The sequence below is a fragment of the Saccostrea cucullata genome, unplaced genomic scaffold (assembly GCF_032062105.1).
Source record: "Saccostrea cucullata isolate Sc308-1 unplaced genomic scaffold, CSIRO_AGI_Scuc_v1 ctg983, whole genome shotgun sequence".
In the NCBI taxonomy this organism is placed as follows: Eukaryota; Metazoa; Mollusca; class Bivalvia; order Ostreida; family Ostreidae; genus Saccostrea; species Saccostrea cuccullata.
This window is the reverse complement of record NW_026923348.1, coordinates 186,931-213,318: the sequence shown is the minus strand read 5'-3', so window position 1 is coordinate 213,318 and position 26,388 is coordinate 186,931. Positions and strand designations below refer to the sequence as shown.

General features: G+C 34.9%; 1 protein-coding gene and 1 long non-coding RNA gene across 2 annotated transcripts in view; one reads left to right on the top strand and one right to left on the bottom strand.

Annotated features, from left to right (window-relative positions):
• The first annotated feature begins 8,166 nt into the window (after positions 1-8,166).
• LOC134263801 (serine/threonine-protein kinase TBK1-like) overlaps positions 8,167-26,388 on the top strand; it is a 37,001-nt gene continuing 18,779 nt past the window's right edge. The window contains exons 1-12 of the mRNA XM_062746182.1: positions 8,167-8,296; positions 9,255-9,345; positions 13,555-13,645; positions 13,927-14,084; positions 14,482-14,592; positions 14,686-14,865; positions 15,903-16,108; positions 18,782-18,938; positions 22,266-22,509; positions 23,013-23,128; positions 23,450-23,566; positions 23,787-23,888. Coding sequence (XP_062602166.1) covers positions 8,194-8,296; positions 9,255-9,345; positions 13,555-13,645; positions 13,927-14,084; positions 14,482-14,592; positions 14,686-14,865; positions 15,903-16,108; positions 18,782-18,938; positions 22,266-22,509; positions 23,013-23,128; positions 23,450-23,566; positions 23,787-23,888 — 1,676 coding nt within the window. The 5' untranslated portion in view covers positions 8,167-8,193. The remainder of the gene's footprint in view (positions 8,297-9,254; positions 9,346-13,554; positions 13,646-13,926; positions 14,085-14,481; positions 14,593-14,685; positions 14,866-15,902; positions 16,109-18,781; positions 18,939-22,265; positions 22,510-23,012; positions 23,129-23,449; positions 23,567-23,786; positions 23,889-26,388) is intronic.
• LOC134263802 (uncharacterized) lies at positions 8,689-21,955 on the bottom strand. Its single transcript, XR_009991358.1, has 3 exons — positions 21,833-21,955; positions 18,868-18,969; positions 8,689-8,858 (listed from the first exon to the last, which is right to left on the bottom strand). It is a non-coding gene; the product is annotated as an uncharacterized LOC134263802 (long non-coding RNA).

Below are 26,388 nucleotides of genomic sequence, written 5' to 3'. Positions count from 1 at the left end.
ATTGTAAGATAAATCATTTAGAGATTTAACTTTTATCAGAATACAACTAGATATGCTTTGTACCTAATTGTTATACCTTTGTATATAAGCTTTAAATGTGTACCCAGCTAGCATCAAATAAAATGAACCAACTCATGACTATATATAGCTTATACTTCATAAACTATGAAAGTGGATAAAACTAGTGCTAATTGTAACGGAGACCGTTACAGATGTTCCCCAAACGCTCCCCATGTCCCTTATCGTGCCTTATTCCTCTAAGACCTTTTATAAATATGCTAAGTATCCCAAGATTTCATTTAAGAATATAAAAGTTACAATGATATCAACAATGATATCAACTATCAACGATATATTGTTTAACGTTTTGCATGCGCGCACACGTACATGTACATGCATATGCAAGATGATTATGGCATTTTGATTAAGCGATTAACATATCTTTCTATCCCACGAATCAAAGAAAAAAATACATATATAAATTTACCATTTTTCAAGCATATGTCATATTTTTAATATATCGATTCACATTTTATTTCTCTACTTATTTTAACCTCGGGCTCAAAGTTGGTTTTATTCCGACTACAAGGCAGGGTTAAAGTCAACTAAGGGTATCACGCCAATACCTAACCAATCAAAATGAACTTATTCAATAGTAGTTCCATACATGGAAAAGGGATTTTCCTTTCTGTTCAGAATTTTTAATAATATTTCCTCTCAGGCCATTTTGACAACTCTGATACCTGTGCCTGGTAAATTTTATATACTTTGTAAATAAATATATAAAGGTTTTTTGACCGGAACTATTCATTTTTTCCAATGCATAGAGGGCTACTCTCTGGGTTTTACATGAGATGTTTAAAAAGACATTTGTGTCAGCTAATGTGACCTATATTGTTTAACACCTTCTTATTAATATTTTTTTCATGAATGCAAATATCTGATTATTTTACGAAGGAGCGTACATGTATACTGATTTTTAATATACCGAAAATCGCTATTTCTGGGGATTGCGTAATTCTAAAAAAAATTCAAATAAATTTCAAAGGTAAATTAAACAAAGGATGCTTGGTATTAAAATATTATTTCAAATCAGTAGAATCGAATGCTATTAACGACATCTGAATAAATAGGCTATAAAAGGCTTATATGCCAACTTTGGTCATCTGCACTTTAATTTTAAACACGACAGGATTTATAATTTTTTCTGTATAAATTAATAATTTCTATATACTTTGGAAACTGATCAAATGACATATTTTAATACACTTTCCTCGAGCTCTTTTCTGCAGTTTTCCTGAAATTTTATGTGGGTCCGAGGTGTTATTTGAGTTTAACAGTGATTCTCTACGTTGCCATTAATTTGATTTGTTTGTGTGTGTGTGTGGGGGGTGGGGGTGGGGTGGGGGGTTATTTTTATTCTTGACCTATTTAACGTTGGAGTTGAATCTTGTATCTTATTCCAAGAACTTAAGATTGATTGTGACATTTGGATGAAAGGTCAAGGTCATTAAAAACCACCACCTCTTTAACTTCTAACCTGTCAACCGAATAAACTCTGAAAGGTGTTTCTAGATACATGTACATGTACTTCATGTTTCTTTTTACCCTTGGGTCAAGGACAAAGGTTAAGGTCGATTTCAAGTTCATAGGTCAAGGTGATTTTGGTAAATAGTTAATATCAACATTTTATTCAGGTTACCAGTGACCTTGACCTAAGTTTCAAGGTCAAGGGTAAAAAGATCTGCATGCTTCAGTATGTTACATGTCTTGACATTTAGAAGTTCTTAATTCTGCATGAACATCAAACACTCAAGTATACTGTCTTTTAATACATTGTGTGCGGTCGCATGTGCATGCACGTCCATGTATTTACTTTTGATAGTAGTATAATGTAGGCAATCATTATATCTATTCATATTTGAAATTTCACCCTGTATTATTGAGAACCAAGAAAGTTGTAGGCATTTAAAGTTTTAGCCAATCAGATTGCAGCACACGTGCATGTGCGTGCGTTCATGATTATTCTTTTATATCATGCTGTAGATCTCCATAATGTAAGACTATGTTCAAAATTTCAAAGGATTTTGTCAGAAAACAAAATAGATATTTAGACTTTAAGTTTCAGCCATCGCAGCGAAGGGCACCTGCATGCGCGTGAGATCTTGCTATTTTGACCATGTCATCATGTCTATACTACTATTATATCCTTATATTATGAGTTTCAAAGCATTTCATCCAATATTTAAAAAGTTACGGCTAAATCTATCATATTGGTCATTTCACGTGTTACACGTGCGCGCACCTGCACGCACGTGCGCGCAAAATGACCTTCGTTCCGCACATCTACATAACATACCTAGTGACCCTAAAAAGGTTTCACCTAGATCGGATGAGTAGTTTACGAGAACACTCGCGGACAAAAAAGTACCGGAGAACAAAGAAAAAATTCAGAAAAAGTAAAAACAATATGTTCCCCAACTTCGTTTGGGGAACATAATTACCAAGAGATTCCTTCCATCCACCACCCCACATGCATTCATATAGGACACCCAGAAAACATCCAAGACACACAAAATCATCATATCTTGGTTTGTCCTATTTTTACATATTGATTGTAATAAATGAAGCTCTAAAGCTGACCAATATGACACAAGCATAAGAAATTGTCAAAAATTGGACAAAAAACCACCCCTAAGTATAAGTCACATTATCCAACGATGGGGTATACGATAAGAAACCGATGCTTTTTTGATGAAAATGGCGTGGATGCCGGCCGGACACCACTAGTGATCGGACGGTGACTGAGGCTTTTTTGCGAATCGGTGGGGTCATCGGTAGGAAATAATTCGTAGTTAAAATTCAGCGATGTCTCCAACGATGCCTCACATCGCTCCTCATCGGCTACCCATCATTAACAAATCTTTCAAGGATCGGCCGATGTATGGCCGAGCATCGTCCAATATCCGTTGAATCTGAGGTCATCGGGGAGTTTAATGATGTTCAAAAGATAATGACCGATCATCGGTCGATGTTCGACCAAACATTGGCCCGTAGTCTACCGATGTACGAACAATGTTCACCAATGTATGAGCGATGTAATATACATCGGCTGATTATCCTGGAACATCGTTTTATGATTAGCAATGCATCGCTGGGCCTTTGTAAGTCCGGCCGGCAACCACGCCATTTTTCTCATAAAACGCATTGGTTGTCCATCGTATACCCCATCGCTGGATAATGTGACTGATACTTTAAGGACTACTTGGCCGATATGAACCGATGTTGGGGCATCGTTAACACCACGGATTACTACCGATTACCACCAGTCTACGGCTACCGGCCGGGAAATGTGACCTAGGCATTACACTGTAAATGATACAAACTATCAGCTGAAAGCTATTACCGTATAATCCATATTAACTGCCCCTGCCCCTATAAGCACCCCCTTAGGTCTTTTTCAATTGTCAGGAAATAAGGGCTCCCTGTACAGTGTATAATAAACAAGAATCGTATCAAAAAATTGAAGAAAGTGAAAGCGAAACTTGTCCATTATCTAATTTCTCAATTGAAATTGAATAATTTAGCATAATTTGGTTGGATTATCTTCACTTTAAGTAAAGTTAGACATTATTTTAGTAGTTAGTTTCTTTTATTATCCCCTCACGCAACTAGTTCGGAGGGGATATAGCATCGCGAATGTGCGTATGTGTGTGTGTTAGTGTGTTAGTGTGTGTGTTCGTTACACTTTGTGGGCAAGATTGACAAAGAACCTTTGCATTAACCATTCTCAGCCTTTACATACTTGTGTGGCAGTATAAAAGGACGAAGTCATTCATTTTCAAGTTCGTTGATGAAATATAACTTTAGATATCGCGTTTTTACTGCCTCGAAACCTTGACCTTTTATGTACGAGTTGACAATAATCATTTGTGGGCAAGATTGACAGAGATCCTTTGCATTAACCACTCTCGGCGTTTACATACTTGTTTGGCAGTGTAAAAGGACGAAGCCTATTCATTTTCAACTTCATTGATGGTATATTTCTTCAGATATTGCGTTGTACCTGTCTCGAAACTCCGACATTTTATGTACGAGTTGACAATAATCATTTCCGTTAGGGAACCAGTTAAAAGCCGTGTCGAGTCTGCGGTAACCAGATTAAAAGAATTTGATGAAGGTCGTGGTTTCATTACCAATTCGAACAGGTGTCTGGGAAGTTGGGGTTCACGTTATTCCTGAAAGCTGTAAATGCAATCCACAAGTAACCTCTCAATTTTTATTATAAATGCATATTGCCTGGAACTGTGAGAAATGTACTTTAGTAGGTACCGTAGGTAAATAATTTAAATTACTGAAACTTATACATGTACTGTAGCATACGTGATATGTTTCTGCTAGGTATAAGGGAAACTGCCCAATTACATATGCATATTATGCCCCCCGCCCCCACCCCTCTAAAATTCTATTCAATTTGATTTTTGTTAAAAATAGACACCCCCACCCCCGATAATTTTGTTAAAAAAATAAAATGTGCTCAAAAACGATTTCATATCTTGTATTAAACTTTATTACCCCAAAGTAGGTATTCTTGTTGTGCCCCCCCCCCCCCCAACAAAGATGCTATGCACTGCATTTTTAGGTCACCTGAGTAAACTCAGGTGACCTATTGCTATCCGTTTTCGTCCGTCGTCGTGCGTCGTCCGTTAACATTTGAACATTTTCAGCTTCTTCTCTGCAACCACTGAACCAATTTCAACCAAATTTGGTACAAAGCATCTATGGGTGAAGGGGAACAAAAATTGTGAATTTCATGGTCCCTGCCCCCCTGGGGCCTGGGGGGTGGGGCAAAAACCACTAAAATTAATGCAATCTTTAAAAATCTTCTTCTTTACTCCTGGACATCAAGCAGTTAAACTGTTTGCATGATTGTAATCAGCATTGAGTCCTCTACCAAAATTGTGAAATTTATGGCCCCAGGGTCAGGGGTTCTAGTGCTAGGTTGGGGCTAAATAAGTATATAGTGAAAATCCATTATTTCTTTGAAAATCTTCTTCTCTGCTTCTGGGTATTAAATAAACTAACTAAGAGCATAGTTATGATGAACAAGAGTGCCTCTACCAAAATTGTGAATTTTATGGCCCTAGGGTCAGGGGTTCTAGTGTTAGGGCGGGGCTCTATAGATTATATAGTGAAAATTCATGAATTCTTATAAAATCTTCTTCTCTGCTCCTGAGTATTAAATAAACTAATTAAGTGCATAGTTATGATGAGCAAGAGTGCCTCTACCAAAATTGTGAAATTTATGACCCCGGGGTCAGGGGTTCTAGTGCTAGGGTGGGGCTTAATAAGTATATAGTGAAAATGCATTATTTCTTTGAAAATCTTCTTCTCTGCTCCTGGGTATTAAATAAACTAACTAAGTGCATAGTTATGATGAGCAAGAGTGCCTCTACCAAAATTGTGAATTTTATGGCCCCGGGGTCAGGGGTTCTAGTGCTAGGGCGGGGCTCTATAGATTATATAGTGAAAATTCATGAATTCTTTGAAAATCTTCTTCTCTGCTCCTGATTATTAAATAAACTAACTAAGTGCATAGTTATGATGAGCAAGAGTGCCTCTACCAAAATTGTGAAATTTATGACCCCGGGGTCTGGGGTTCTAGTGCTAGGGTGGGGCTAAATAAGTATATGGTGAAAATGCATTATTTCTTTGAAAATCTTCTTCTCTGCTCCTGGGTATTAAATAAACTAACTAAGTGCATAGTTTTGATGAGCAAGAGTGCCTCTACCAAAATTGTGAATTTTATAGCCCCAGGGTCAGGGGTTCTAGTGCTAGGGCGGGGCTCTATAGATTTTATAGTGAAAATTTATGAATTCTTTGAAAATCTTCTTCTCTGCTCCTGAGTATTAAATAAACTAAACAAGTGCATAAGTATGATGAGCAAGAGTGCCTCTACCAAAATTGTGAAATTTATGACCCCAGGGTCAGGGGTGCTAGTGATAGGGTGGGGCTCTATTGATTATATAGTGAAAATACATTAAATCTTTGAAAATTTTCTTCTCTGCTCTTGGGTATTAAGCAGATGAACTACCTATGTAGTTATGATGAGCAAGGACCCTAATCTTCCAGAATTGTGAATTTCAAGGCCCCAGGGTCAGGGGTACCATGGGGGGGGTGTACTTATATACTGAAACTGGATGAATTGTTCGAGATCTGCTCCTTGGTATTAATCAAATATTTTTGAAAAGCAAGGGTGCCTTTTCAAAAATTGTGCAATGTGTGGATCTAGGCCTAAGGGTCAGGGGTTCATGTGTGATTGGGGCATTACTGATTATTGCTGAATATTACTGATTACTTGAAATGCATTTTTTGTTCCCACACCCTGCCTATGGGTATTAAGTAAACAAACTAAGCAACTGCTAAGTGTATTGTTATGATGATCAAATGGTGCCTCTTTCAAAATTGTGAATGCCATAGCATCTTGCTTAAAACATTAATCAAATTAAATCGCTGGAAAGTTGTTGCATAATGCTCAGGTGACCTATAAGGCCCATGGGCCTCTTGTGTAAAAAAAAAATGGATCAACAACAACACCCCGCTAATAATTTTGTCAAAAGTATGGGAGGTGATCCAAATGTTGCGGGTTTGAATCCCATGCACCGTGCTACATGGAGACTGATCCTTTGAATGAGACCATGTAAACCGAGGGCCTATGTCCCAATAGATGCTGGCACAAAAAGGTCCCTCACTGCTCGATGGCTTCCAGTGTCTATAATTATACTAGGAATGTGCATCTCTCCTGACCGGCAAGTTTTCATATGAGCAAATAATTAAATATTCCTGAGAAGGGCATTAAACAAAATACATTGTACTATCAATCTTTAACATGTTTAACGTCCATCAAGAGAATTTATCTCTCTTGAGAGATTGCCATTTCCAGTGAAGTTCCTGTCGCGAGGGGATGCTCCGCTTCGCGGTGCCCTTGTTTATATTTTTTTCTAAAAGATTTTTTTAAGTTTATAAATATGACATTAAATATTACAAAGAGACCAGAATACCAAAATAACCACCCCCTTTTTGCAATTTTCTAAGTGCCCAGGGCGGTTAATAGGGATTATACGGTAATTGTTCTCAGTAAGATAAAAGTGGTTCCAAAAATTTGTTCTTTCCTGAAATGATACTGCAAACATATATGAAATCTGAACAACATGGACCTGAGTACAGTAAAATCTATACTGGAACCAGGATGTTTATACAAAATAAACCAGTGACATTTGTTTTATTGAAGTCAGGGAAGTAATTGAATTAAAATTTTTATAGACACTTGAGAAAGGCACTGTGTAAAAGTCATAAATCTCAACAAGGAAGGTAACCAGGGCTTAATATAATCTGATTGGTAGAGCATTCACAGTATTATTTCAGAAAAAAATCCCCTCTACATTTTTTATACTAGTGGAATTGAAGCATATTAAGTATCGGCTAATTAATTTTGTGCCTTTAATTTCTTAAATATGACCAGGAAGATCATTTAGGCAGACTATATGGAAGCTCAATAATGTGCAAAACATTGCTTAAAAAATTTTGGGTTTTCATGCACATATCTAGTACAACATATCGAGAAATGATCAAAAGAAAAAAAAGATACATATATGTACTAGGTTTTACATATTAGGTAAAATGTATTCATCTGTAATATTATTTGTAAAGTATTTAACATATAAACATAACAGAATGAAATTTTCATGCAACAGTCAAAAGGGAATATAGAGTTAAAAATGTTAATGTACTATCTAAATGCTGTTGATACTGGAGTACATAATACTAAGGAATTAAAAAAAAAACAACTTTCACTTTAAGAACAATGAAGACAAAAAAATTTCAGAATTGTCACATCTGCTTGCTTCTATATGGCTGAAAATATGGATCATGGAATAGAGGGCTTGAATTTTTCCATAAAAGTGAACTTCCTGGCGCATTAAAAATGCATGATATGGCCTCTAAAATTCAAACGTATTAGTTCCTGCATCACTTAAAATGCAGGTGAAAAAAATGAAATTTCTCAATATATGCAGGTAGATGACTTTAGGTCGTTATTTTCTTATAGCTGATTATTTAGTGACGTACAGCAGTATAGTAATGCCTATATAATGTTGTCTTCGTCAGATTACGTCCCGTAACTATGTTTTGGCGATGGAGTACTGTGACGGGGGCAGCCTGTATTCCATGTTAGATCAGCCCAGGTACTTCTACGGCCTCCCCGAAGAAGAGTTCCTGATTGTGCTATATGACATCGGTAATGTTTATATTTCTGTGTTGTCTTTGTAGAAGATGTAATGTTCCTGGTTACCATAGATTCTCATATTGACAATGAAGTTTTCTAATATGTACTTGTATGCCTATATACACTGCACATGTATCAGCTAGTGCATACTTTATGTTACACAAAAACACACAGATATACTCCCTGCCCTCTTGACATCATCACATTATCACAAATTACTCATACTGGCTTTTGAGAGTGTGCATGTTGATCAATTTTTTGACTGGAGGGCACCTGAGGTAACAAAAATTAAAACAAAGTTTCTATGACTACTGGTATGTAAAAGGTCGTGGTTCTCAAAGTATTTGGAATAGATGTGTACAAGTTTGAGATGGCACTTAATTAATAGACTAATACGTACCTTTGCAGAAACTTTAGGAATCTTGTATAATATATAGGTGTAATTCACCCTCTTTGTCTTAATTTTATCTGGTCAACTCTGTTGCTTCACTGGGAATGAAAATTTGAGCTGTAAATTAAGTGCTGGAAAACGATGGTGTGGAACAGCTTTACAGCACATTACTTCAGTTTTATTCTGAAAAAAAAAAAATAGTGATATGCAAATATACTTTTGTTCTGAATAATCAGAAAGCTATACATTCCTTAAGGGTATGGAAGAATTAACCACTTAGTTCTCTTCTGTATTAATTAAATTAGACAATTTAGTTAGAAGTTTCAGTAAGTTTAGGTTTCAAATCCTTACAAGAGTGAAATATGTCTTGGATGCATGGCTCTGGAATTACAATTGAATTCTTGATTTATACATATAATATCATGTCCGTTTAATTTTGGAAGGGGGGGGGGGGTTGGGTTGGGTTGGAAGATTGATGTTAATATATCTGAAATTTCTTGAAATATCATATACATTATTGTATCTTCATTTTTTAAGACAAAAAGACAAAAAAAAATATTATTGTATTTCTTGATACAGCATCAGGGATGAAGTACCTAAGGCAGGAGGACATCATTCACAGAGATATTAAACCTGGCAACATCATGAGAAAGATTGATGAAAACGGGAGGTAAATATCACTACAAAGGCTCCAAGAGTTAACTCAAAAAATAAAAACTTTCAATTGTAAAATCATGTACTTTGGAGTTATCTAATATTAGGTGCTAGTATTTTGAGTTTCTGATAATCACATACCAACAAACATTCATTTGTATACCAGTTTGAAATGTCTTTGGAATGTAACTGTTAAGGTTAACAAGGGCACTGCAAAACAGAGCAACCCATTCTCAGAAATGGCAGGTCCTGGTAATTCCAATGGAATTACTTATTCTGTTATGCATGATCCCATCCACCCACTTACACACTCACATTGAAAAACTTCACAATACTGAGAGGCTTATGAAATAAGCTCAAACATTCTTTACTGTCAATTAGCATTTTGATATATAGAGAAAGGAGTCACAGTTTTTGCATTTTTTCTGCCTGGGAATGTGTGGCTTATGCTGCTTTCCCTCCTCCATTTTGAAAAGATTTACTATCCTCATAAACAAATACTGACATTTTGTCAAGTTTAACTTACACAAGACATACACCATGTATACTTTCCATATTAAAATAAAAAGAAATATGTACATTAGCCACAAAAAGAGTGAGTTTTTTTCTCCTTTTTTATTAAAGTTTTCAAGACTTTTAATTTTTAAATTTTGAAAATTACTATCTTAATTGATCTGTTTGATGAAAGACTAGCATTCCATATTTATGTCTTGTGGATTTTTTAGAGGTGGTTATAACGGTACTTTATGAAAGCACTTATAGATTACACTTTGTCAAGTTTTAGTGTACATGTACTTGATTGCATAATAAACGTGACAAAAATTTCTAAAAGTGTTTTGGTTATTGCATCTGAAAAGATGGAATCTTAACTAACTGAATTTTTTTTTGTTCTTATCCTCGTGCATAGTCATAAACTATAATTATATGCATACCGATCCCGATGTCAAAAATGATAACCTCGTCTTGTAAAAAGAAAATTCAGAATATGGCACAGTTATCAGGGGATGCCATCAAAGTTTGAGCTTCTCATTTACTTTTTTTATCCAAAGATCCCACTTTTGTGTTATGACCTGTCTATAATATTTTGCTCATTATTCAATTAAGCCTTAATTACCTGACTTTTAACTTTGGACATTTATAATGTATAAAAAATATTGTTATTTTATACTTGAACAGGTGGTATCTTACAGTTATACTATAATTATGTATAAGGTGTCCTTTAATATTTAACTACTGTACATGTGTGTTATAATGTCATCTCAGCAAAGGTTTAAGTCAATGGTGTGGGAGTGTCAAATTCTTGTCTCTTTACAGTAAATTTCCAAGTAATGCCATAAAGGAAACTCAAATACCTAGAACCATGCATGGTCATTGACAATGGTGAATTGAAGGTGCAGATAAGAAGAGTTAGACCCCCCTTCCTATTTTCTGTTTATGTTAAAAAGCTATTCATATATAACTAAATTTAACAACTTTAACTTGAGGTCTAGCTAACTTTACATCAGTTAATTTCAAACACTCAGAACATTCCAAGTGTCCCACATTCCTCAAAACCTAACTTAATTGTGTAACAGCTTATAGTTTGCAGTGCTAATGCACTGCATCAAGTACATTATCTGCAATAAATTCTAAACTATGAGTACTAACAGCTAGGGTCTAATATGTAATTTTTTAAGTAACAGTTATTCCCGAAATTCTTGTTTTTTTTGCAGTTTTATTGATTAAAATGGGAAATTTTCCAATACATGCTTGTTAAATCATTTATGAAAAAATGTGATCGATGCTTCTGTATTTAGAAACATGTATGGGGAATCAATTATTGAGTTTCTAATGCATTCAAAGAAATGCCTTCATTATAATCATTATAATAGTTTACTGATTATTTTCGTATTAGCATTCCTTGAACTTTAAATACAAAATGTTACCAGGAAAAGGCACGGTACTTGGCATGAAAAAAAAAATGTAGCCATAAATTTATTTCTCATGATAGCTACCCCCCAAGACAATGGGGCATTCCAATGTTTACCGAATTTGTTTGAAAATATATAAATAGGAACTGCACCTACCTAAATTCTCTGAATTAAGCCCCCAGAATCACAGTGTTAGCCTACTGTGGTTTCTAAAGCTTACTGTGTGGAAGTACGTGATTTTCCTGTACAAAATGCATATGTTACGAATACAGTTGAATCTTTATCAGAAAAGAAAACGCAAAAATGTACAGGAGTGTCCCCATAGTTCTGGTCAGGTATTGGAATGCCAACTCTACTAACTATAGATGATAAACTTTCTCATATATTAGTACAGGTATTACTTTAAAGATGACATTAACTGTCATCTTTAAATACGTATAAATGAATAAAGATATAGTATTAAATGAATAGAATGAGCAAAAGATTTTTCCAATTTTACATGCAGTGCCCTTATATATGCCCTGTACTTAGTGAACTTTCAATAGTTATTTAATCAAACAGTTTCTCATACTTGTGGGATTTTCCAGCTAAAGAGCCTTGGGAAGCATATGTTTTTTTTAAATGAAGTGTTTCCCCCCACTATGTGATATGACTTTGAATACCATGCAGGCGTAGGCTTACAGTCACGTACTCAGTTCTTTATGTGTATTATTTAGCTGATATCCTTAAAAACGATGTATATTCATTTCTTAAATCATAAAGTGGCAAATCAAAGTGGCTAAGTGCACGTAAAAATATTTTATTTAGCAATTTGAAATTTGAATATCAATGGCAGGAGTGGCCTGGGTTTGAATTGACGCTTCAGTGCCATAGCCTTAACAACTTAACATGTTAAATAAAATAAACACAAATCAACATCCAAACAACCAAATGCAATGTATTTTTAAAGTGCATGCATGCATCTAAATAAATGGTCTTTTAAGTGCATTTAAATAATTAATTAAAAAACCTTTAGATATACCTGTAATTTTTAGAACTTTAAAGAAATCCCTATAGATAAGACGGCCGTAAACATCCTGTGTCATCTTGTTCCTCTACCGGTAGATGTCATTAAAGTTCTTGAACTTCCGCTTCACAATACATAAGTTAGAAAACATATTGTTTTGATTTGTCTGCACTAAATAAACCAATTATGTGTTAAAATCTAGGACATCTTATTATTAGCATTTTTTTATACATTAAATTTTAACGTACTGGCAGGTTAACACATATTTATGCATTTGTTTTCAGCAATAAAAATTTAAAGGACTTATCTGAACCCATTTATCAAGGAATGTCTGTCCACTCCACAGAATTAGTAAAGTGTCGATAATAATCTTTACTTGTAATGGAGAAACTTCGAAGCTAACTTTAAATGTTTTTAGGACCTCCAATTAAGGTCAATGGGAAAATTATAGACTGATTGTATATTTACTGTAATGAATTTAAAGTGCATTCATTTGTCATTTTTTAGCTCACCTGAGCTGAAAGCAGAAATGAGCTTTTCTGATTACCCATTGTCTGTAGTCCGTCTGTCTAGCTGTCTGTCTGTCTGTAAACTTTTCACATTTTTCAACTCCTTGAGAACCACAGGGCTAATTTTATCCAAACTTGGTACAAAGCATCCTCGGGTAAAGGGAATTTTAGATTGTTAAAATAAAGGGCCAAATCCCCTTCCAAGGGGAGATAATCAAGAAAAAAACAATAATAGGGTTGGGTCATTAAAAAATCTTCTCAAGAACCACTGGGCCAGAAAAGCTGAAACTTATGTGGAAGCATCCTGGGGAAGTGTAGAATCTAAATTGTTCAAATCATGCCCCCCTTGGGGTAGGACGGGGCACAATCGGGAATCCAAGTTTTTACATAGAAATATATAGAAAAAAATCTTTAAAAATCTTCTTCTCAAGAACCACTGAACCAGAAAAGCTGAAACTTATGTGGAAACATCCTGGAGTAGTGTAGAATCTAAATTGCTCGAATTATGACCCTTTATGAATTAGGCAAGGTCAAGATAGGTATTATGAATGGGGAAATCTGCTAAATAACATAATAGCCAAAGTTACTCAGTTGAGCGATGTGGCACATGGGCCTCTTGTATTTCGTAGTAAAAAATCTTCTAAATTATATGTTCAAATTTATACATTACAGGAACTCCATGCAAACCATTGATTTAATTAATAATAAATGTTTACAATCAGTTGGAGACATATGTCTTCAAATCCTAGGGGTATATGTTACTCAGTGACATTATATTCACCACTACATTTCTTTCTTAGATCAATCTACAAGCTGACAGACTTTGGAGCAGCCAGAAAGCTAGAAGAAGAGGAAACATTTACATCTATATATGGAACAGAAGAATATTTAGTATGTTATACAATTTATATTGAGGACAGGAATAGATGTGATCAAGAATTGTTCAAATTTTTTTGTTAAAGATAATGCAATGCAGACTCAAAAAATGATTTGACAAATTTGCAGGATAAATTTAATAAAAAAACTAAAATTTGATTGAATGTGAGAAACTAAATTACAGTTCTATAGCCAGTTATTTTTGCAAACCATTACATGATACACATCAATTCCAGTTATGAATTTTGATAAAGCTGCATAATTAGGTACATGTAGGTATTATCTGTACTTATCAGGATCCCAACATGTATGAGCGTGCTGTTTTGCGGCGACAGATAAGTCAGGACTTTGGAGCCGTGGTAGACCTGTGGAGTCTGGGGGTGACAATCTACCACACGGCCACGGGGCACCTGCCATTTCAACCGTACGGGGGGAGAAAAAATACAGAAACAATGTAAGTATACATACTCATAAATATCTACCACATTGTCACGAGGCAACTGCCATTACAACCTTACGGGGGAAGAAAGAATATGGAGACAATGTACGTATACATACTCATAAATATGCTAAGGGGCACCTACCATTACAACCATACGGGAGGGGGGAATACTGAGACAGTGTAAGTACACATACTCATAAATATCTACAACACTGCTACAGGGCACCTACTATTCCAACCATAAGGTGGGCTTAAGGAAATACACAACATGCGCACAGCACACAGAAGAAAAGTATAAATTTCTGTTATTTAGAAATATTTTATATATTCTACTGTACTTTTAATGTCTTATGCAGACCTATAATTGTTAATTCAGAGATAAATCTGTTGATTGTTTATTTGATAACAGGTATATGATCACCACGCAGAAGGCCCCGGGAGTGATATCTGGGATACAGAGGACAGAGAACGGAGAGATCGAATGGAAGACGGACCTACCACGCACCTGTCTACTGTCTCCGTAAGTTAACAAAACACACATGAAATAAAAATGCACAATCATTCAAACGAAGGAATCTAGATAATGTGACCCCCATTATGCACTGTATTACAGATTTCTGAAGTCAATCGTGACCCCCATTATGTCTGGTTTATTGGAGAGTAATACTACACTGAGATGGACCTTTGAGAAGTTTTTTGAGACAGTCCAGTCACTTAGAGAGATGATCACTATCAAGCTGTTCAACTGTTCATCAGGGTCCAACAACAAAATGTACATCAATAAAACCGATAGGTAAGACCAACAACAAAATGTACATCAATAAAACCGATAGGTAAGAACATACACTTCTGGGCCAACAACAAAATGTACATCAATAAAACCAATAGGTAAGAACATACACTTCTGTGACAACAACAAAATGTACATGTACAACAATAAAACCGATAGGTAAGAATATACACTTCTGGGCCAACAACAAAATGTGCTTCAATAAACCTATAGGTAAGAACATACACTTCTGGGCCAACAACAAAATGTACATCAATAAAACCGATAGGTAAGAACATACACTTCTGTGACAACAACAAAATGTACATGTACAACAATAAAACCGATAGGTAAGAACATACACTTCTGGGCCAACAACAAAATGTGCTTCAATAAACCTATAGGTAAGAACATACACTTCTGGACCAACAGCAAAATGTACATCAATAAAACCGATAGGTAAGAACATACACTTCTGGACCAACAGCAAAATGTACATCAATAAAACCAATAGGTAAGAACATACACTTCTGTGACAACAACAAAATGTACATCAATAAAACCGATAGGTAAGAACATACACTTCTGTGACAACAACAAAATGTACATGTACAACAATAAAACCGATAGGTAAGAACATACACTTCTGGGCCAACAACAAAATGAACAGTCTGACACAATCAATGAATAGAAATTTATACATGTACCACTTACGGAATATGCATGACAACTAAAAGAAATTATTTATCTATCGTTCTGTTGATGAAATCATCATTGTTGGTGGGGGACCGCAATTAATGTTCCTGGATTTAAAGGATCACCCTTATCCACAAATTAACATCCCCATTATCATTATTTTGTTCAATATGTAAACTTAATCATTGATTTTTCTGAAGATACAAATAACCCACAGATGTGCGTCTCCACGAACCAACAAAATTTTTTTTGCCCATGAACATTGACCCCCAAGAATTCTAAATCTGATTCCACAGTATTTATAAAAATATTTCAACAGTTTAAGCACCCATTACAATTTTATATTTTTTTGCTTATTCTTGAAGGTTTGCTAAGTGTCAGGAGCTGATCGCCAAGGAGACGGAGATAGCAGCCAGTGAACAGCTGATTCTGTACCATAACCGGGAAATCAGCGAGGTCATTGACATGACGGCAGAAATCCAGAACTGGCCGAAGAATGTACTGCACGGCCAGCTGTATCTGTATCAGAGAGAAAGGCTGGATCAGCAAAAACTTAGTCTGCCTGAAATACGTAAGTCTGTAAAACAGAGAGTAAGAGAGAGAGAGAGCGAGAAAAAGAAGAGAGAGAGGGAGGGGGGAGGAAACTTAGTCTGCCTGAAATACATAAGTGTAAAACAGAGAGAGATTGGCAGAAACTTAGTCTGCCTGAAATACAGACTGAGATAAGTTAAACAGAGAGAGAGAGAGAGAGAGAGAGAGGCTTGACCAATAGAAATTTAGTCTGCCTGAAATACATGTACATAAGTAATTTCACTTTAACAGAGTTTTAATGTACTGTGAAATCACTAATTTTTTTGTGGGGGGTTAATTTTTTTTTTGATATTAATGATGAGACCCACGAAATTCATGTCCACCAATGAAATGTAAAATGTGATCATATAGTTACATAACTTATATTAACTACTGAACATATTTTCACACAGAAAATTCAATCCCTTTAAATCTTAGTTTTCCCTTAAACCTTTTACTCCATGAAAATATGTGATTTTACAGAATATTGTCTGTCGATCAGTTGTAGACATAAAAAGTCAACGTTTGCATATACTTATTCTTGTCTAGTTCATGGATTGATGAATTTACCTACTATTACAAAGCTTATAAAAATGTCTAGATTGATGACTGATAAAATAGCTGTTGTAATTTTTGAAAAAAAAACTTGAAATTATTTGAATGGAATAGTTATTTTTGGGAATTCTAGTGCTGTACTTTATCATGACAAATGTACATAAAACTGTCTGACAGGTTTTTCGACATTCCATGTTTAAAATACTATCATTCTAGTTAATATATATCTGATATTTATGTAGGCTGGATCATATACTCACAGTTTATCTAGAGGGTGGACATATAAACCAGTGTAAAAGAAACAATTAATTACATGATTGTATATAATTATACAGCATATTTGAGTAGATTTAGAGCTTGGGTAATGTCATTTTTTAAGAAGTTGAAGGTTTAGGTTGTCATAAATTATTGCTGGGTGTCATGTACTATTAATGTTTCCCGCCTAAATTTTCTGTGGTTTGACAACTCATGCTTTGAAATGTTTTTTTCCCCTTTAGATCTTGATCCTTCACCTGAGTGTCTTTATCAGATAAATGTTATCTAACACTCATCTGGGTGAGGAGTGTTTTTAAGGAATCCATGGTTTAAGGATCATATGATATCCTTTTCTGAATTCTTTTCAGTACATGTTTACTTGGCTATGCCAAGTACATTGATTTGAACATGTGGAGTTACATGTAGCAAAAACATAATAACAGGAGAGCAATGTGTCACATGTACTGTTGCTGACAACCAAAATTTTTTTTTAACTGTTATTAGAGAACTGGGGAAACAATTGTTAGATTAACTTTGAAGGGGCGAATCTGTAACACGTACGTACTATTTGTTTCCACCCAATATCTTGAGAAGCCTTGAGTTTTTGAAATGAAAATTAATTAAAAATATAAAGTCCCTGTGGCCTACGGAAGACCCCCTATTTAATTAGAGATCAAAAGATCATAGGTCAAGGTCATATAAATTTATACATAGTTACTGACTTTCAATTACCTAGCAATATTTCAAGAAGCTTTTGCAATGAAATTGTTTACCATATAACTCCCTATGGTTCTATACCCACCCCTATTTTAAGAAATGTCATAAAATGTGATCCAATGAGCATCTGCCTTAGAGTTGGCAATAGGGGCAAAAAGCAAGAAATAAGCCTTATTGTTCATAGAGTTGAAGATTTAAATTATTGATATCATGACACATGTATCGTGGTACCTGATCCCACCTCTGATGTTTTGGAGCTCCATGTTTGCTCTATTCCTGTTTTGTATTGTTTTATGGACTTTGAGATTGAATACTGTTCCTTATCTCCATATCCTTCCTTCATCATAGCCAAGAAGTTTATGTATACTTAATACTTAATACTTTTGATTATTGTGGAATATGATTTTTATATTAATTTGCACAGCAGAAAAAAATATATATCACCTGCCAAATGTTGAGCAAATCAAGAGGCTGCAATCCACCTGTTTGTAGGCATATGTTAGATGTGAATTTGACACAGACTGAGTCATTTTATACCTATTAATAAACCAAAGGCGTGAAGCTTTTCATCCACCATTGTTTAATATTTGATGTGAATCATTTATCCACAGAAGCTGCATGCATGCAGGCACTTCAATGGAAATTAGAAAAAAAATAAACTTGAGGAATTCCTCAAGTAATATTAATATGAATATTTATTCCGTAAGATTATTCTTTAACATTGCAGTATTACTTTTCAATGCAAAATGAATACATTGATATTTTGATTTAGAAAAAGATAGACCAAGCATGTATTATGCATTTACCAGTATGCATCATGAAATGTGATTATTACTATACTTGATTTTGTTCAGAAAAAGTGTACATTTACCATCTGCTGGGGGACCATTGAAATCTTTTGTTCTGATAAACTAACTGTATAGGTATTCTTTTGTAAATTTTTAATATAGGAGCATGTTATATTTTTGTAGATAATGCAGTGTTTACATTAAAACCTACTTATTGTGTTAACAGTAGAATTCCTCTGCACAGTCCAATTTATGCATTCAATGTATATTTTTAAATAACGCTAAATAATCAAAATACACCTATTTTCTCAGGCTTAATTACATGTACTATCAGCGTTAGTTCATGGTTCTCTTTGTAGCGCCCATTCCCCAGTTCTTCAGCAGTACCCCTATTTCGTATGATAAGGATGCCTACGTGGCCCATAAGACGTGTGCAATCGCTCACCTTACTGTGCAGTACGTCACCCTGTCTATTCAGGAACAGGAACTCATGCAGCTGGCCGAAATATCACTGAGGTAACAATACTGACCCAATGTAGAAGAGATTCTGAAAAAAAAATATATATATTTACATGGGTTGATCCAAAAGAAATTTCACAACTTCAGAAGAATTGATAAAAGTAGATGTACAACAACAAATTTTAATGCCCCCATATTGAAAGATCCCAGGGGTATATTGTTTTTGTCCTGTCTGTCTGTCTGTTGTTTACTTTAACCTTGCCCATAACTATTGCGCTGTCAATTAAGGGTAAGGATTTAATATATCTGTTTGGTCTTTTTCATCCTAAATCATTATTCTTTAAAATGTGACATTTAGTTGTGACATGGTGAACCCCCTGTGTTTTCTGTTTTAAATATCTCTAAAATGAATTCAATCAAACATTATTAAACCAAAATTTCAATGATAATTAGATTTATTTACATGGCATTGCATATTTTGGTATATTGTATTTGATAATATGATGCCAACTATAAATCTATAAAATTAAATGTACTTGGACACATATTTGAAGTTAATATTTTTTCAATAATATTAAGACCTATATATTTTAATAGCATTTCACACAAAAATTAATAAAAAATCTTATTTCATTTAAAAGTTATTAAAATTTTAAATTTTTTGGTGGGTTTGATTGACACATCCTTGCACTTTCACAAATTTTAACTTCATTCTTAATCCTTAGGAAAAGTGGCAGTCTTGTTGTGTATTAATGAAAAATATTAATACTATAATCCATAAAATTCAGTGTAGACATGTTCGAAAGCAAAACAAACACACAATATATTGTCAGTCCGTGCAGTTGTGGTAAGCAGACTTTGGCGATTGAACGCACCCAGTGAACCAAAACACCAAACAATAACAAAGCTTTCGCCCTGTTTACAAAAACTGTGTACATAACACGAGTGTGCTCGATTTGCTAAACTCTGTACACAACGGAATGACGATACTTGTGAAGGAGTTTTGCTTTCTAACATTTCTACTCTAAATAAAATTATTTTTCTGGATTAAAGTTTTAATACATCTCATTAATTCACAATTAACAAGATTGCCACTTTTCCTAAGGATTAAGAATAAAGTTAAAATTTGTGAAAGTGAAATGATATGTGTCAATCAAACCCGCCAAAAAATAAAAAGTTTTAATAACTTTTAAATGAAATAAGATTTTTAATTAATTTTTGTGTGAAATGCTATTAAAACATATAATTCGTGATATTATACAGAAAAAATTAACTTCAAACCTGTGTCCAAGTACCTGTAAGATATGGACACTGTGACATAACCCTTGTATTTGTTGTGGTAAATAAATACAGTGGAGCCTCATTTATCTGTACGCTTTGGTTCCAAGTCAATTTGTCAGGATATGTGAAGTGTCTAGATACCTGAATCACCAGTTAAACAAGAAAATACATGTATATCATTTTAAAAAATTTTGTCCTGATGAAAAATCATCTGGATATTGAAGCCTCCGGATATTAGGGGTCCGGATATTTGAGGGTCCACTGTATATTTATGTATTAATACTATACAATTATTGCCGCTTTTGAGGTCAATACAATGATTTAGCCATCTGAGGAGTACAATATTCACCGAGCCCGAAGGGCGAGGTGAATATTGAACTTCGAAGATGGCTAAATCATTGTATTGACCAAAAAAACAGCAATAATTGTGTTATTATATGATTCACTGATAAAATGATACAGCTCATTACTTCTTTGCATTTAATTTAGTCCTAGCCAAAAACTATAGAGAAGCAGAATTAAAATGTAAATAAACCTTACCAATCGTATCAATTTGAAGTTTATTTTTTTATCAATTTTAGTGAAAAAATGTAATGTCATTCTTTTTTATAGGATTGACTTTGAAAGGAAGGAGTATTATCAGGGAAAACTCACTGCCAAAAAGTAAAAAAAAAATGCTATTCAGTAAAAGTTTGAGGGGTCCCTGCATCCCCTCTTACCACCCTCACTCGAAAATATATACTTGCCCTTGTTGTGTTCACATGAAAAAAAGGTCATAGTCGTTTGGATAGCTTTCCAAAACAATTTGTATCCATTTAGATTTTCCCGATCTATTTTTAGATCAATTTAGAGGAAATAAATCCTTGTATTCACCTGGAACGTCACGTGCAGGTCAATACAACGTACTGGTAGTATTTTTCTAACATAGTTGGATCTCAGCCAATCAGAGAAATAGAAATAATTCAATCATATAATAAATGTATATATAAATTTAAAATAATATCAATGTGGGATGCACAACTGAATCTAATAGCTAATTGACAGGTTTTTTTTCAGCAGCAAAAGATTATAGTAAAAACAAATAAAAAAACAAATTGTATTATTGTAAAGATTTGCTTTTTATGTGGAATTTTAGCATCGGATAAAACTAAACATTGTCATATTAACTAAGCATTACATGTCTAACGTATGGCTCTATTTATGATTGACCTCTACTGTAAAGTTGATGTAATCTACAGCTTTCTTTGTCTAGGTCACAGACAAAATAAATATTTAACTTATCAATGTTTAAAAGGGTTATTGATAAAATAAACATAATTGCCTCTAAAAAATACTTAAATTATATTCTGAGCACACCTTTTTTTAAAAATCCTTGACTGATGAAAGGGCGGGGACACTTTATCTCATAGATTTTTTAAATTATGCACTTCCGCTAAAATAGTTTAAGAGAACACTTGTTATAATAGTCTCATTATCTTACTTCTTCAGTGCTTTTTTGTGTTTTTAAAAATCTGAACAATCATGGGGGAAACAATTGTAGTCTCAAATGACAGCAGTTTAAAAGGAATATCAGTAAACAATGTTATTGAATTAACCATTTGTTCAGATATAGTAAGCTTTAGCCCAAGTTTTTTGCTTCATTGATGCAGAAATAGTACAAATGAACTTACATTCATTATCCAATAGCACTATAAAACAATATCCTTTTCAGTAATACGTAATTTGATTATAAAACAAAGGGTGCTTCCGTGGCGGAAGTGGTTCTCAATGGATATCAATATGGCTTCTGCATATATTATCTAATTTTAGATTCCAATGGTTTTCGATTCCGAACGGAAATATTGCTGATATTATACTTTATTGTTTTATCTTGAGTAGGTAAAGTACCAAAAGAAATTTGTAGATAAATTAATTTAAAAAAATTATGTATTTGAGTTACAGACTCCAAGCAATAACACTTTGGTGGGGATCAACACAGGTGGATCAAAGGGAGTGGAATAATTATTACCTAAATAAATTAATAATAAAAAAGAGGGGAGCAAGAGTATACTAGCTTGCAAATCATTATGAAAAAAAATTAAAAGGTTTATGATGTTTTGACAGAGACTACATATTCCGTTTGACCAGCCACATTAACAACGCCATTCCAGACATGATGCGGTTACTGGAGGAACACAGTAAGAGACAGAACATGTACTACAAGACATACACTTCTTTCCTCGATCACCTGGACGTTTTACTACCTCTACTGAGAGAGAACCATGAAATGTCCGCCATCATTAGGGATAAATACCAGAAGATACAGAACACTGTGTCCGATGTTAATCCTAGAGAGGTGCTGAAAAAGGTGAGGAAAAGGGGGCTCAGAAACTGGATCAGAAAAGGGGGGCTAAAAAACTGGGTCAAGAAAAGAGGGCTCAAAAACTGGGTTAGAAAAGGGGGCTCAGAAACTGGGTCAGAAAAAAGGGCTCAGAAACTGGGTCAGAAAAAGAGGGCTAAAAAACTGGGTAAAGAAAAGAGGGCTTAGAAACTGGGTCAGAAAAAAGGGCTCAGAAACTGGGTCAGGAAAAAGGGGGCCCAGAAACTGGGTCAGGAGAAATAAGCAGTGGGTAGGAGGTGGAGGTGAACCTGTAATGGAGCTCAAACAAATATTTTTTTAATTGGAAATTCAACAAGCCTTTTTTTTTTTTAAACATTATTCATGTCGTTTTAGTAGACATTAACATTAATATAATTATGGAATTTCACTCAATTCCTTAGATTTCATTTTCATGTTTATTTATTGAATATAGCAACTCAGAGCTTGATTTTTTTGGAATTGGGTTGATGATACCCCTTTTTGAATTACAGGCGGAGAATCGATCAGAAGAATGTAAGGTGTACATGGACGTCCTGATGAACAAGATCTACGAGCAGGAGAAAGAGGCCATTAGTCACTGTGTGGGCTGTTTGGAGGAGGAAAACTGGTATGTATACTAAATCTATTACAAAAAAAATATCAACTTACAGAGCCTGGCCTCTAGACCAGATACTGAGAACAGACTTAAGTAAATCATTAAGGAAATCAGAAAGGTTTAGTTCCCCCAAAAAACCGTTTTTTATGGTGTTTCTCATAAAAATGCATTAAATTCTCCATGTGAACATGGTTCAAAATTAATTCCCAGTAACTTATGTTTAATTCAAATAAAACTCTCCATGTTAACAGGGCGTATATTTCAAATTAAGAGTAATTCTTATGTTTTGTTTGTTAAAACAAATTTAATTCAAAATTGACTTACCAATGGCAGCACTCAGAAAGCTGAGCACCTGTGTAGGAAGATAGAGGAGATCTCGACGGCCTTCACCAAAGACAGGAAACAGAAAACACTGTGTCCAGAAGAGGAATACGTTCACGAGTCAGACAGGTAAGGCTACACACACCTGTAATATACGGGGGGACAGGTAAGACCACCAACACCTGTAATATACAAAGAATACTCAACTTTGATTGGCCTACGAGGAAACAATATACCTTTATTTACCGTGTTCGATGGCAACATGTGTTTTGTGTGATTGATTGTGTGACTTGAATACCTGGAGCTTCTAATGACCTAATTAATGACCTGAACTCTGACCCTATTTCAGAATCCGGATACAGGACCTGTGTGTTCAGCTGGTCTCTCTGCTTCAAGGTCACTGTCTGAGGAATCTGTCCAGAACGTACAGTGTAGTGGGCAAGCAGATAGGGTAAGGTGGTCAAAGGGGAATAACTCCAAGAAATATTATCAACAACTAAGACAACAGTGTAGAAAACTTTGCTTCAATGCATATACATGTAATATTAATAACTATTTTAGACAAAGTAATTCATTTTTAGCTCACCTCAACGAAGTTGGGGGGAGCTTATGTGATACCCTCGGCATCGGCGTCCCGGGTTAAGGTTAAGTTTTTTGGAGCAGTTTTCTTTTTAAGTACTTCTATGTCCTATATTGATTAGACATGCATGGAAGATGTTGCTAGTGTGTTTCATTGTACCAGTCAAAGTTTCAGATGCTGCAATTTCAGCAAAGGAATGACCAGGTTAATGTTTTTGGTGCAGGTTAACATTTTTATGCCCCCGTAAACGAAGTTTGGGGGTATATAGTTTTTGTCGTGTCCGTCTGTCTCTCTGTCTCTCTGTCTGTCTCTCTGTTTGTCCGCAAAAACTTTAACCTTGCCCATAACTTTTGATCTGGTGGAGCTATGGCCTTCATGTTTCACATGTGTATTCCTTGTGACAAGACCTTTCTTTGGGTACCACCAAATTTGACCTTTTGACCTTGACCTTGGAGTTTGACCCACATTTACACAAAAATTTTGAACTTTTACTTTGGCCATATCTTTTGAACAGTAGACACCAGGACATTTATACTTGACATGTATATAGTTTGTGAAAAGACCTTTTATTGGATCTCAACAACCTTGACCTTTTGACCTTGACCTTAGGGATTTCTGTACTTACAAAAAAACTTTAACCTTGGCTATAACTTTTAAACTAAAAGTGCTAGGGCTTTCATTTTTCACATATGTAATCCTTGTGAGAAGACGCTTCATTTGATACCAAGAACCTTGACCCTTTGACCTTGACCTTGAAGTTTGAATTACTTTAAAAATACAACCTTGACAATAATTTTTGAAGGGTTAGTACTAGGGCTTTCATACTTCACATATTCAATTCTTGTGACAAGACTTCTCATTTGATATCAAACACCTTGACCTTTTGACCTTGACCTTGGAGTTAGACCCACTTTTACACAAAAATTGCAGATTTTTACTTTGGTCATAATTTTTAAACGGTAGTTACTAGGAATTTCATTTTTCAAATATCACTTCTTTTTGGCAAGACCTTTCATTTAAAACCAAGAATTTTGACCTTGACCCTGGAGATTTCCGTACTTACGAAAAAACTTTAACTTTGGTCATAACTTTGAACGGTAAGGGCTAGGGCTTTCATACTGCAAATATGTAATCCTTGTGAGAAGACCTTTTATTGGATATCATCAACTTTGACCTTGACCTTGGAGTTTGACCTTACAAATGTTCACCTTGGCCATATCTATTGAACAGTAAGGGCCAGCGCTTTCATACTTACCATATGTTATCTTTGAGACAAGGCCTTTCATTAGAAACCAACAACATTGACCCTTTGACCTTGACCCAGAGTTTGTCCTTCATTTAAAAATGTTTACCTTGGTCATAACCCTTGAACAGGTGGTGCTAGGGTTTTTTTATTTCACATATGTATTTCTTCTGAAAAGGCCTTACTTAAGGTACCAACATATTTGATCAGCATTAGAGAAAGCTTAACCTTCGCTATGTTGGCATCAGTGTTTCACAAACACATCTTGTTGGTGCAGTTTTTGGTGTAGGTCTCATTTCCGAGTAACTATAAGCCCTATGTTGACCAAACTTACATGGATGATACATCTTAGGATGCATACTACCAGCCTTGCTTCGGATGCTGAATCTGACCTACATTTTCTGGTTGAGTGAACAGGTTAAAGTTTTTGGTGAAGGTTTCATTTTGAAGATACTTTGAGCCCTATAATGACGAAACTTGCATGGATGGTACATCTTAGGATGTATTCTACTAGACTTGCTTCGGATGCTGAATCTGACCTACATTTTCAGGTTGAGTGAACAGGTTAAAGTTTTTGGTGCAGGTTTCATTTCCAAGTTACAGACCCTAAACCGTGCTACTACACCACTTGCACGGTACGGTTCGGTACGCTTTGAGAACGGAACGGTTCGCTTTGTTCACGGTACGGTACGCTTTGAGAACGGAACGGTTCGCTTTGTGCACGGAACGGTACGCTTTGTGCACGGTACGGTTCGTTTCTTACACGGAACGGTACGCTTTGTGGACGGTACGTTTCGTTTCTTGCACGGAACGGTTCGTTTTGTGAACGGTACGCTTTAGGAAACGGTATGCAAATGAAGTGGGCGGAGCCTGTTAGCTTTGATCATTGATTGGCTGCTAAAAATTAGTCCATTTTAAACGAATTTTGAAGATCGTTATGCACGTGTACAATTTTTTTCCGTTATTAAAGAATGTAATTTATTTACATGTATATTTCAAATAAATTGAAGCATTAATGATTATTTATTTATTAGGGAAGTTCAAATGTTTTATTACATGTACATGTATGCTTATGTGTTTATCATAGCCTTGTATGCTATGTTTCGGTTTCAATTTTAAAATATATTT